The following is a 13,925-nucleotide window of genomic DNA, read 5'->3' as shown; positions in this document are numbered from 1 at the left end:
CACATCCTTATGGAAAAACAGTCTCAGTTAAAATATGATGAACTATAAAGTCATTTATCATTCTCTGCCCCATATTCTTTCCCCACATGAGAAGGGAGGTACAATTGTTACAAAATTACTATTCATTCTAAAATGTTTAGTTAGATTAAGCAAACCAGTTTTCCCACAGGCACATCAAAACAAATCATTAAAACTGGTTTTAAACACAAGGAAAAAGAACAGTTGTCATAAATCTACTTAAAGAAATGAAGCAAGCTTATGATCATTACTCGCCCTAATATAAAATCCCACAATTAAAAGATTAGCTTCTAGAAAGTGTTTCTCATAAACCAGAGAAATTATAGTCCTGTCTTCCAGTGATTCTAGAGAGAATTTTTTCTCCAGATAAGCAAACCCCCATGCTTATATGGCTAAAAATAAAGGCAACACAATTACAACTGAAAAATAATTGCAAGGAGCTTAAAAATAATTACTACTGGTTCTATATACCTAAAATTAAGAAAAGACTGGTATCACAATTAACCAGGGTAAGAAGGATCACATGGGAATCAACACACCTTAATAGAAAGTTTAACCTTTTACTTGGATGGGGCTATAGTTTTGTAGTTTTCCCCAGAAAATTAGGACACTTAACAGCTATTTAGAGAGAAAGAACTTTGAATTGCATTATAAAAGGATAAGACTGTTTCATCAGATAATTAATTTAATTTACTATGTGCACCTGTTAATTAAAAGATGCTTTTATGTTAGGAAAAAATAGAATAAACCACAACGTCCCATGCTTAAATCTCTAATAACAAACATAAAACTACACTGTGGGAAGGCTTGCTATTAGCCTTCTGTACAATTCGCAAATGTTTTTTGAGTGTACCATACTGCTCTAGGCTTTGGAGCTCCATGGCAAAGACAAGAACTCTGTTCTCGTGGAGCTTACATTCTACCATCTAAATAAGATACAAAGTGAATAGAAGTGAAAGGCTTCTTGGAGACAGGACATTTGAGTAACCTGAATGACAGGAAAGAGACAGCCGTGTAACAATCTGGGAACAGAGCTGCCCAGGTAAAGACACTACAAAGTATAAGAGTACAATAAAAAAAATTTTAATGGATTATCTCTAAATCAATTTCTTTTAATAAAATGCATTATCTGTGATTCCTATGTGCACGAATTTGAAAACCACCAACTGAAAAAACCCTAAGTGGCAAGTAAATGGCATGAAGTGATCAGCACAGAATTAAAATTGAGAATAACACTGGGGCTGTTCAGTTGGTGGAGCATGAGGCTCTTGATCTCGGGGTTGTGAATTCAAGCCCCACACTGAGTACAGAGCTTACTTTAAAAAAATGAGAATAACATTAGCTCATGATAATGATCAAACTATTGACGCTAACTATATTGTACGTACTATGCTAAATTCTAAATTATGTAGTCTCATTTTCAGCCTGAAGATACACTGTGAGATATCCACACCATTTAGAATCAACAAGATTTAAAGATTAAATTTAATATTTAATTATTAATATATAATATATGGCTATTAATATACAATTATTAATAAATATTTATTTATTTAAAGATTAAAGTGGTTGAATAAAGATCTTCAGTCTTACCCTTGAATAATACAGAATTTAAAAGACCAAGCTAGTATTTCACCGATCAGATTCCAAGAAAAAAAGTTAAACTCATAATATCTGAGGTGGCAAGGGCATGAGTGAAGGGATGCTCTCATTCAATGTAGCTGTGCCATACACTGGTTCAAACCTTTTTTGATAGCAAATTGTCACTAGCTACCAAAATTTATGAAGGGCATATTCTGTGAATTGGCTACAGAGAGACTCCCATACAATAGCACAAAATTACATATAAAGATGTGCATTATGTATTGTCTTATGGTAGCAAAAACATTGGAAATAGTCCAAATATCCATCAATAAAGGGTTAAATAAATAAATCATGAAATATCTACAATATGGAATATTATACAGTGCTTAAAAAGGTAATGATGGTGGGCACCTGAGTGTCTCAGTCGGTTAAGTATCCGATTCTTGGCTGATTTCCACTCAGGTCATGATCTCATGGTCATAGAGCTCCACATCAGGCTCCTTCCTGGGCATGGAACCTACTTAAGATTCTCTCTTTCTCTTCCTGTGCCCCCACCCCCCCCCATACACACTCTCTATCTCTCTCTCTCTCAAAAAAAAAAAGGTAATGATGCAATTTCATGCACGTTGAAATGAAACCTTGTCCAACATAAGTACATGAATTACTTTAGAAAAACTTTTAAAAAGGTCTTTAAAGGGGTGCCTACCTGGCTCAGTCTGAGGAATGTGTGACTCTTCATCTCGGGGTCATGAGTTCGAACCCCACACTGAGTACAGCAATTAAATAAATAAAACTGTTTTAGGGGCACCAGTGGTTTAAGCATTAAACTTCAGCTCAGGTCATGATCTCGCGGTTCATGAGTTCGAGCCCTGCGTTGGGCTCGTGCTGACAGATCAGAGCCTGGAGGCTGCTTTGGGTTCCGTGTCTCCCTCTCTCTCTGCCCCTCTCCTGTTCACAGTCTGTCTGTCTGTCTGTCTGTCTCTCTCTCTCTCTCTCTCTCAAAAATAAAATAAACACTGAAATGTAAGCTGGTGCAGCCACTCTGGAAAACAGTATGGAGGTTCCTCAAAAAACTAAAAATAGAACTACCCTACGGCCCAGCAATTGCACTACCAGGCATTTATCCAAGGGATACAGGTGTGCTGTTTCAAAGGGACACACGCACCCCAGTGTTTATAGCAGCACTATCAACAATAGCCAAAGTATGGAAAGAGCCCAAATGTTCATCGATGGGTGAATGGATAAAGAAGGTGTGGTGTATATATACAATGGAGTATGACTCGGCAATCAAAAAGAATGAAATCTTGCCATTTGCAGCTACGTGGATGGAACTGGAGGGTGTTATACTAAGTGAAATTAGTCAGAGAAAGACAAAAATCATATGACGTCACTCATATGAGGACTTTAAGAGACAAAACAGATGAACATAAGGGAAAGGAAACAAAAATAATATAAAAACAGGGAGGGGGACAAAACAGAAGAGACTCATAAATACGGAGAACAAACTGAGGGTTACTAGAGGGGTTGTGGGAGGGGGGATGGGCTAAATGGGTAAGGGGCACTAAGGAATCTACTCCTGAAATCATTGTTGCACTATATGCTAACTAATTTGGATGTAAATTTTAAAAAATAAATAAAGAAAAGAAAAAAATAAAATAAAATAAAAAATAAACATTAAGAACATTTTTTTAAAAACCTTTTTTAAAAAAATGTCTTGGGGCACCTGGGTGACTCAGTCGGTTAAGCAGTCTGACTTCAGCTCAGGTCATGATCTCTCAGTTCATGAGTTCAAGCCCCACATCAGGCTTTGTGCTGTCAGCACAGAGCCCGCTTCTGATCCTCTGTCTCCCTCTCTCTTCCCCTCTTTTTCTCACGCTCTCTCTCAAAAATAAGCATTTAAAAATAAATAAATAAAATCAAATAAAAAATGTCTTTAGAAAATGACAATGCGTTTGAGTTTATCTATAGCTTGGAGTTGGGATATCTTTCCAGTGCTTTTCACATCAGAAAACACAGAAATGCCCCAAATATTGAGCTAAATATTATGACATTCCTTAAAATGAAATTCCATTCACATTACAATTAAGAGAAAGTCATAATACAAAACTAGTATATATAAGGTGTCTTCCTTTTTTTTAATGTTTATTTTGAGAGAGAGAGAGTGAGTAGGCGTGCACAGGGAAGGGGCAGAGAGAGAATCCCAAGCAGGCTCCACACTGTCAGCGGAAAAATCAGATGCGGGTGATCCCACAAATAATGAGATCATGCATGACCTGAGCCAAAATCAAGAGTTGGAAGACCGATCAACTGAGCCACCCAAGCGCCCCTAATTAGGGTATCTTTAAACTATACTTCAATGACATTCCATCATGTAAGATAAAGTCTAATGTGGTTTGCAAAGGCTTCCAGGATTGAATCCTAAGCTTCTCAAAGTTTAATATTCATGCAACTTGGGGCACCTGGGTGGCTCAGTCAGTTAAGCATCTGACTCTTGATTTCTGCTCAAGTCATGATCTCCCGGTTCAAGAGATTGAGCCCTGCTGTCAGGCTCTGTGCTGAGAGCTTGGAGCCTGCATGGGAATCTCTCTCCCTCTCCGTCCCTCCCCAACTCATGCTTGCACATGCGTGCATGTGCGTGATCTCTCTCAAAATAAATAAATAAACTTTATTTTTAATAAATAAACTTAAAAAAATATGTATGCCACTCACCTGGAGTTCCTATTAAAGTGTAGGTTCAGATCCAGGGATCTGTGATGGGGCCTGAGAGTCCCATTTTCCAAAAATTCGCAGACCACACCAAGGAGCAAGGATCTAGCCCTCGTCCACACCTCTCTACACCTTGCACTTTAATTTAGTGAATTACCACTCTTCCACATATACCATGTTCTTCACACCTCTGTCTCTTTTCTAATTCTTCATCAAAAGTGGTTTTCCCCTCACCTCCTCCACTTCAAAAACTTCTACTCTCTTTTATTTTTAGTCCAAACGTCACAAATATTTCAAGGACATGGAGATGTTGGTTCTTTTGGATTCCAAGATGCCTATGCGTTTATGTTCAACTTATCACATTTGTTATTTACATGTCCATCTCCCTATGAGACTATGAGTGTGAATATAGAAAATTTCTATCTTAGAGGCGCCAGGGTGGCTCAGTCGGTTGAGCGTCTGACTTTGGCTCAGGTCATGATCTCACGGTTTGGGAGTTCGAGCACTGCGTTGGGATCTGTGCTGACAGCTCAGAGCCTGGAGCCTGCTCCTGATTCTGTGTCTCCCTCTCTCTCTGTCCCTCCCCCACTCATGCTTTGTCTCTCTCTGTCTCAGAAATAAACATTAAAAAAATTAAAAAAAAAAAAAAAAGAAAATTTCTATCTTCAGCACACAGATGTTCAATAGATGTTTTCTGAGTCCAAGTCATTAAGGTATCAAGTCTCTGCCACCACCTCTGAAATCATGGCTATCACAATCACTTTTATTCTGTAGCACTTTCTTTGAAGTATTTACAGTACTCAGCAAAAAAATACTGCCAGATTATTGAAGGTAATCTCTAAAATATAAGACAATACTCATCTTCAAAATTAAAGCAAAATGTAACACTATTTGATGAGATGTTTACATTAATGGTGGAAAACAAGTCACATTAATTTCACTCTATTTTGGAGTAAAAAGGACAAAACAAAGATTGTACCCTTTGGTATTCTTTTTATTTAAGTGCTTGAAGCAAAATAAGAATAACATAAAATTTCTAATATACCTAATAGTCCTAATTAATTTGAACTTTTACTACATTTTAAAAACAAATGACAGGGGTGCCTGGGTGGCTTAGTTGATTAAGCATCCGGCTCTTGATTTCGGCTCAGGTCATGATCTCACAGTTTGTGGGATGGAACTCTGAGTCATCAGTGCAGAACTTGCTTGGGATTCTCTCTCTGACCCTTCCCAACTCATGCGTGTGTGCACATACTCTCTTTCTCTCTCTCAAAATAAATAAACTTTAAAAAAGAAAACAAATGACAAAATAGTATCTTAAATCAATGCTTACACAGGCAGCCCTCTCTTTACCACTTACCTTCCTCATCGATCCATTTCATGGTGAAAAGCTGTTCGTTGTCAAAAGAACACATGTCTCGAACCTCACTGCAAAGGCCCTCAAAGGAGATTGAAGGTTCAAAATGTGTTATCATGATATCCCTGAAAATAAAAAAAAAAAAAAAAAAAGGAGTTTTGAGTTTGACAATGACCAAAACTAATGATACTCTACATAACACTAAGTGCCTGAAAATCAGATGAACATCAGTTATTTTGTGAGTGCCTCAACATGCATTGCTTCCAGTAAACTATCTCCATAAAGTAAAAACAAAAAATCCATATTAAATAATGCTTAAAAGTAAAAATAGTGGGGGCGCCTTGGTGGCTCAGTTGGTTGGGCGTCTGACTCTTGGTGTCAGCTCAGGTCATGATCTCACGGTTTGTGAGTTCAAGCCCCACATCGGGCTCTGTGCTGACAGCATGGAGTCTGCTTGGGATTTCTCTCTTTGGGATTTTCCTTCTCTGTCTGCCCCTCTCATGCTTTTTCTCTCTCAAAATAAATAACTTAGTAGAAAAAAAAGTAAAAATAGTGGATTTGTGAGAAACTTTCATTCAATCTCCCTTCTCATTCAGGTAGGCCACCCTCACTGCTCTGATGGTTGTCCCACTTTGGCTTTAATTTTGTTATCAAAAGCTCACTCTTGGGGCGCCTGGGTGGCGCAGTCGGTTAAGCGGCCGACTTCAGCCAGGTCACGATCTCGCGGTCCGTGAGTTCGAGCCCCGCGTCGGGCTCTGGGCTGATGGCTCAGAGCCTGGAGCCTGTTTCCGATTCTGTGTCCCCCTCCCTCTCTGCCCCTCGCCCGCTCATGCTCTCTCTCTGTCCCAAAAATAAATAAACGTTGAAAAAAAAAATTTTTTTTAAAAAAAAAGCTCACTCTTTTGTGGGGCACTGCACTCCACAGATGAACAGCTCTATTATTGATGAACTTCTGCCTTATATTTAACTGAAATCTTTTCCAATCACAGGTTGCAGATCTCCCCTCCCCCAAAAGTCCACCCTTCATCTAAGAAACAGCTCTTCAATAATTTCACCAAGATCTGCCAAGTCCTCTTCCCCAGCCCTCACTTCCACAAATTAACCACCCATGAGACCATCACCCATTCTTCGTGTGGCATGATTTTTAGACCTCACACCTTCATTTTCACCATTTCCCAAAGAATTCCCATTTGCCAAAATTGGGTTTAAAATAAAACTAATAATATTTCAGGTAGATACCCAAAGAACATAGGAACAGACATAAATGTGTATTTGTTTGTATTAGTGTTAGATAAGCAACAGTATTCAAATAAATCTACGTAGTGGCTATTTAGTATAAAATTTAAAACCGCAACAAACTGTTTTAGAGCAGAGGCCTGGGACTTCCTCCAAGGAGCCAGGAGAAGGCTCCCTATGATCACACCTCCACTCAGTAGCCAGACACAATCACCTTTCAAATGTAAGTCAAACAGACTGAATGACTCTAATAAAAATTTATAGAGTGATGCCTATGTGTCAAATTCTGTCCTAACAGTTTTACAAAATTAATGTAGTTCATGTCCTTTCTGTTTTAAACTCTTCAAATGCCTTTCTGTCTCATGAAGAGTAAAATCCAAAGTCCCTAGTGGAGTCTACGAGACCCTGGCTACCTCTCTGACCAACCTCTTCTACTACTTGAGCAGGTAAACCAATGTTTATAGTGTACCATCCACCCCAGCTAGAATGTAAGTTTGGTGAAAGCAGGGGTTTTATTTTGTTCATTATATTCCTAGCAACCAACACAGTGCCTGGCACAGAATGGATGCTTAAGAAATACCTGTTCAAGAAAGGAAGGAACTGTGAACAGAAATGGGTAGCTGCAACACAGAACACAGAGCAGGAAATAAGGAATTTCAAATTTTAGTCATCTGCGCAAAAAAAAAAAAAAAGTTTAAAACTGGTCTTTATGGGCTATCAAAGGTAAGCAAAGAGCAGAGCCTCAAAATGGATTGCCCTTTTCTTGATAATCTTTCTAAGCATCTCACAGCTTTGTATCCCTGCCTCTGAGAACTTCTTGCCTTGGCTTTCATAACAGTAAGCTTCCCTGGCTCTCCATCTGCTATACTGAACGAACGCTTAAGTTTCCTTTGGTCTTCAATCACAAGGTACTCTTTACATTCTCTCTCACATTCATCTTCTGTCATTCTTTCTTTCTCTCTGAAACTTAATTCATATTCAACGTTTTAACTACTATCTCTATGTAGAGGTCTCCTAAACCTGTAATTCTACCTTTTGATGATCTGGTTCTAATTCCCATTCTCAACTTGAACCCACCATTCCCAATACAAATACTCTACTGCACTCATCTGGTTTACTCGTAACTCCCACACATAAGACCTTGATGATCCAAGTTTTAATACTTGGCCCAGTATTTAGAGGAAGGTTCAAGGCCCTCCCAGTTTATAGAAGGAGGTGAGGATCAATTCTCTAATAGGCACTTCAACATCAACTTCCATTAAACAGTTTTTAACCACATAAGCCCAATGGTCCATACTTTTAAACCTATCCAACATGTATCTTATGTTTCATCTTTTGTTATTTAACTCATACACTGATAACACATCCTCAACTAAATTGTATACAACTGGGAGACAAAAATCCTCAGACTGTTTCATAGAGTCACAGTACTATTAACATAATAAGGACCTGAGACTACACTGCATATTAACTAACTCGAGAGTAAATAAACAAATATTAATAAAAAATAATTTAATATCTAAAAATTAGAAATCCAATTGTCATGGTAGTAGACAGCTACAATTTGGAAGAACCTTAAAGCATTTTTTTGAAAGTAGTAAAAAAATTCTCTTATTACGACCTACACTTTCCTATAACAACAGTTCTTTAAATTTGTGTGTATATATGTATGCATATTATATATGTGTATATAACATATATACATAACAGTTTACAAAATACTTTTTAAAAAATGTAAGAAGGACTCAAACATTTCTTTTTTTTTTTTTAATTTTTTTTAACGTTTATTTATTTTTGAGACAGAGAGAGACAAAGCATGAACGGGGGAGGGTCAGAGAGAGGGAGACACAGAATCTGAAACAGGCTCCAGGCTCTGAGCTGTCAGCACAGAGCCTGACGCGGGGCTCGAACTCACGGACCACGAGATCATGACCTGAGCCGAAGTCGGCCGCTTAACCGACTGAGCCACCCAGGCACCCCTCAAACATTTCTTAATTGGATGTAGAAGAAATACTTTCTAAGAGAAATCCATCTTCCAGAAAATGTACTTTTGACAAGGAAATATCACTGTTTATTTCCTTTGCCTAGAAACAGTTATAGAAAACTGAGTGTGCTCTGGGTATTTAAACAAACTTTATCAGGGGCGCCTGGGTGGCTCAGTTGGTTAAGCGTCCAACTTCGGCTCAGGTCATGATCTCACAGTCCGTGAGTTCGAGCCCCGCGTCGGGCTCTGTGCTGACAGCTCAGAGCCTGGAGCCCGTTTCAGATTCTGTGTCTCCCTCTCTCTCTGCCCCTTCCCTGTTCATGTTCTGTCTCTCTCTGTCTCAAAAATAAATAAACGTTAAAAAAAAATTAAAAAAATAAATAAACTTTATAATCTTCACAAGAACTGTCAAACTGGACATACTAACCTATTTTACAGATTTAAAAATCAAAACACAAAGGAATATTTGCCAGTCTCTCAGTTAAAAAAATAGAAGAATTCAAACCAAATCCTAGTGACACCTGTGGTGGATGCTATGATCTGACTTTCCCCCTCCCCATCCCACCCTAAAATCCCCCATTAGCAATGGAGCATTTATTATACCAGCTGCTGGACATGTTACCAGCAAATAATCCCCAGCTGACAGTCTCCTTCAGAGATCTGAACCTCACCTATGGTCACACCCACTTCCTGGAGCAGTCCACAGTGAATGACTGATTCCATGTGGGGGTATAAAGGTCGTAGACAACTCAGGAAAGCTCTGAAGTATCAACTCATCTTCAGAACTCCTGGGAGGGTCAACTGAGGGTTCTGCTGAGACTTTAGGGCATCTTGATTTCCTCCTACCTAAGCCTACTTCCTTCCCTTGCCTTCCCTTCCGTAGCTGTTGACCTGAGTAAATCTGCACACGAGACACCATTTTCCACAGTAGCATCTACCCAATGCACAGCTATTCCTAGATGGTTTTTTGACAAGAACATAATGGTTACATAATCTCACTTTTAAAAGACTGGCTAGTGAAAAATGAAATCCCTGATGAGGATATTAAATTAGTATACTCTGGGGTGCCTGGGTGACTCAGTCACTTAAGCATCTGACTCTTGATTTCAGCTTGGGTCATGAGCTCCCCGTTCATGAGTTCGAGCCCCACATCAGGCTCTGCACTGATAGGGCGGAGCCTGCTTGGGATTCTCTGTGTCCTCTTTCCCTGCCCCCCCTCCACTCTCATGCTCACTAAATAAATAAACACTTTTTAAATAAAATAAATTACTCTACTTTAGTACATGAAGCTGGTTAAATTTTGTTTTTAATGTTTATTTATTTTTGAGAGAAGAGCACAAGTGGGTAACAGGCAGAGAGAGAGAGGGAGACACAGAATCGGAAGCAGGCTCCAGGCTCTGAGCTGTCAGCACAGAGCCTGATGTGGGGCTCAAACTCATGAACCCTGAGATCATGACCTGAGCCAAAGTTGGAGGCTTAACTGACTGAGCCACCCAGGAGCCCACTAGTTAAATTTTTTATTCTTCAGAGAAAATACTTTGCCAGCATATGTAAATTATACATATTTTAGTCTATCTCCCTTGACTAAATGTAAAATCCATGAAAGCAGGCACTTAGTTTTTACTCACTGCTATATCACCAACAACTGAAGCCGTGTCTGGCTCAGAGTGGACATTCAATTAATCTAGGCTGAGTGAATGGAGTTGTCACATGTTGGATCCTTTGTGTTCAGTAAATGTAAAAAACGCTATATATTCACATAATACTTTAAATAGAAGCAAAGCCTGATTAGAGAGATAAAAAGTCATCTAACTTTCTAAAAGCAACACTCAGAGGCTTCTGGTGCATTATAGCAGAGGGAACACATATCTATATCCTTTCATTTGAAGGGCCCATTGAAACAACAGATAACTGAAACGACAAATTATCAAAGTCTTAGAAAACAAAAAAGTCACCAGCAGCAGACCAGAAAGCATAAGAAAAATCGCAGATGACTGAAAACAGATGGGTAAAAGTGACTGAGAAAACATACTAGCCCCAAACAACACAGTTATGAGGAACCTTTAAAAGAGAAAAGTTTTATTGACACAAGATTACTTTTCCTTGTCTAAGCATCTAATCATACTACTTAGCTCTTCAAGTGCTTAACACTTACATAAGCATTCATTTCTTTAAAGAAAAATTTGTAAGTTAAAGAATAATGTTATAAACCTTTATAATATAAAAATTACTAAGAAAAATCAAGATGTAGAGAAAGTAAAAGTGTAAATTCAAAATGTTTCTTTCCTAGTGGAGAATCAATACTCTATCTAAAACCAATAATTTAAAAATAATAGCAGGGAACAAGAAACAAAACAAAACAAATATTCCAAATAAAAGATGGGCAAAAGGGGGCGCCTGGGTGGCGCAGTCGGTTAAGCGTCCGACTTCAGCCAGGTCACGATCTCGCGGTCCGGGAGTTCGAGCCCCGCGTCAGGCTCTGGGCTGATGGCTCAGAGCCTGGAGCCTGTTTCCGATTCTGTGTCTCCCTCTCTCTCTGCCCCTCCCCCATTCATGCTCTGTCTCTCTCTGTCCCAAAAAATAAATAAACGTTGAAAAAAAAAAAAAATTTAAAAGATGGGCAAAGGACTTGAACCGACATTTCTCCAAAAAGGATATACAAATGGCTAACAAGCCTATGAAAAGATGTTCAGGGTGCCTGGGTGGCTCAGTTGATTAAGCATTCAACTTTGGCTCACGTCATAATCTCATAGTTTGTGGGCTCAAGCCCCATGTCGGGCTCTGTGCTGACAGCTCAGGGCCTGGAGCTGGCTTTGGGTCCTGTGTCTCCCCCTCTCTCTGCCCCTCCCTGGCTCGCGCTCTGTCCCTGTCTCTCAAAAGTGAATAAACGTTAAAAATTTTTTAAAAAATAAAAACAAAAAAAGATGTTCAACATCACTGATCATCAGGGAGATGCAAATCAAAACCATAATGAAATATCACCTCACACCCATTAGTATAACTACTATCAAAAAAACAAAAACAAAACCAGGGGCGCCAGGGTGGCTCAGCTGGTGGAGCATCTGACTGGATCTCAGGTTGTGAATTCGAGCCTCACGTTGGTCATGGAGCCTACTTTAAAAAAAATACAAAAACAGAAAAACAGAGAATATCAAGTGTTGACAAGGATGTGGAGAAATAAGCCTTGTGCACTGTTGGTGGGAACGTAAAATAGTTCAGCAGCTATAGAAAACAGTATGGAGGTTCCTCAAAAACTTCAAAATAGAATTTCCATATGGTCCAATAATTTCACTTCCAGGTATATATCCAAGAGAACTGAAAGTAGGGACTCCAACGGATATTTGTACACCCATGTTCGGACTAGCATTACTCACAATAGCCAAATGATGGAAGCAACCCAAGGGTCTACTGACAGAGGAACGAATAAATAAAATGTGATATATAAACACAAAGGAATATTACTCAGCCTTTAAAAGTAAGAAAATTCTGACACATGGATGAACCTTGAAGACATTATGCTAAGTGAAATGGGCCAGTCACAAAAAGACAAATACTGTATGACTCCACTTAATTGGAGCAGTGGTTGCCAGAGGTTGGAGGGAGAAGGAAATGGGGAATCGTTCAAAAGGTACAGTTTCAATTTTGCAAAATGAAAAGGTTCTGGAGATTGGTTGCATGGCAATGTGAATATAGTTAACACTACTGAACTGTATAAGATGATAAATTTAATTCTTTTTAGCCACAATTAAAAACAAAAGCAGAAGAAGGCACATTACTTAACTTACACACATAACTATTAGAAGAACTAAAAATAGGCACGAGAAACGGCTAGTACTAAATTCCTCTTATTTCATATCTATCAACAGATATAATAAAACAAAACAAAATTTTAAAAGTAGTTAACTCTAGGTGGTGGAACTGGGAATTGAGGAGAGACTACAGATGGAAAGATGTACTCTGTACTTAGACCTTTCTGAATGGTATAGATTATTGTTAATTTCTCTACCATATAAAGGTATGATTTTATTATAAAATTTGCTTTCTAATAAAAAAATAAAATATGAAACAATTTTTTGAAGTTTATTTATTTTAAGAAAGAGAGAGAGAGAGAGAGAGAACACCTGTAAGCAAGCAGGGGAGGGGCAGAAAGAGAATGAGAATCCCAAGGAGGTTCCATGCTGTCAGCCCAGAACCTGACATGGAGCTCGAGCTCACAAACCATGAGATCATGATCTGAGTCAAGACCAAAAGTCAGATGCTTAACTGACTGAGCCATCAACACACCCCTAAAATGTATAACAATTTAAAATGACTTTTTATAAATAAAATTGTTTCAAATATTTTAACATTTTATTTAAAAAATATAAAATAGTTCCTTCTTCTAACATCCTTACCTTACAACAATTTTTCTTTCAAAATACCTTCAAGTTTACTAGTATAAGGGATATAAGGATTGGGAGATTATATTTTAGAATTAAGTCAGAAGAGAAGGAAAGGTTTCCATAGAAGTTCTCTGGCAAAGTACAAGGATGACATCTTTTTTGAATGCAAGGGAAAAAAAATTAATATCTGGCATCATCAAAATATGACTTTCTTATTAAGGTCCACATGGAGTTACAATTAACACATACATAAGCATGTCTGTATACAATACGGATTTTTAAGAAATCTTATTTTTCAAGAACTAAAAAACATTTATCAGAACATACAAATATTTTTTAAAACATCTGTATAATCATTAAAAAAACATAAGTACAAACATCCTAAGGAGACTCGGGGAAGGAGTTATGCTTTATCAATGACCACTCCTTAAGTTCCAGGAACTAAAACATTTAAGGGAGTTTTATGTAAACACTTCTCTAAGTAATTGAGAAAGTACCATGTTCATACCCTCCACAAACACCAGATTCTTATTATAGCACTAAAGCTAAAAATGAGCTGCAAAATAAAGATATTACATTCTAAAGGTATAAAACAAATTATGCATGAAAGATTTTTTTTCTCTGGTTTTAACTTCAGTGTTAGCATACATTATCTTAC

At 38.1% G+C, this 13,925-nt stretch overlaps 1 protein-coding gene across 1 annotated transcript in view; it reads right to left on the bottom strand.

Moving 5' to 3' along the window:
• The window catches only part of PRKCI (protein kinase C iota), an 81,360-nt gene that overhangs the window by 58,976 nt on the left and 8,459 nt on the right, over positions 1 to 13,925 (bottom strand). Inside the window, exon 2 of the mRNA XM_047100118.1 lies at positions 5,669 to 5,790. Within this exon, the coding sequence (XP_046956074.1) occupies positions 5,669 to 5,790 (122 nt within the window). The remainder of the gene's footprint in view (positions 1 to 5,668; positions 5,791 to 13,925) is intronic.

Source organism: Lynx rufus, unplaced genomic scaffold, assembly GCF_022079265.1.
Source record: "Lynx rufus isolate CCGP_SWC_20201006 ecotype Redwood Valley unplaced genomic scaffold, mLynRuf1.p SCAF_5, whole genome shotgun sequence".
Taxonomy (NCBI): domain Eukaryota; kingdom Metazoa; phylum Chordata; class Mammalia; order Carnivora; family Felidae; genus Lynx; species Lynx rufus.
The sequence above is the reverse complement of the archived record's forward strand: the minus strand, read 5'-3'. Positions and strand labels throughout refer to the sequence as shown.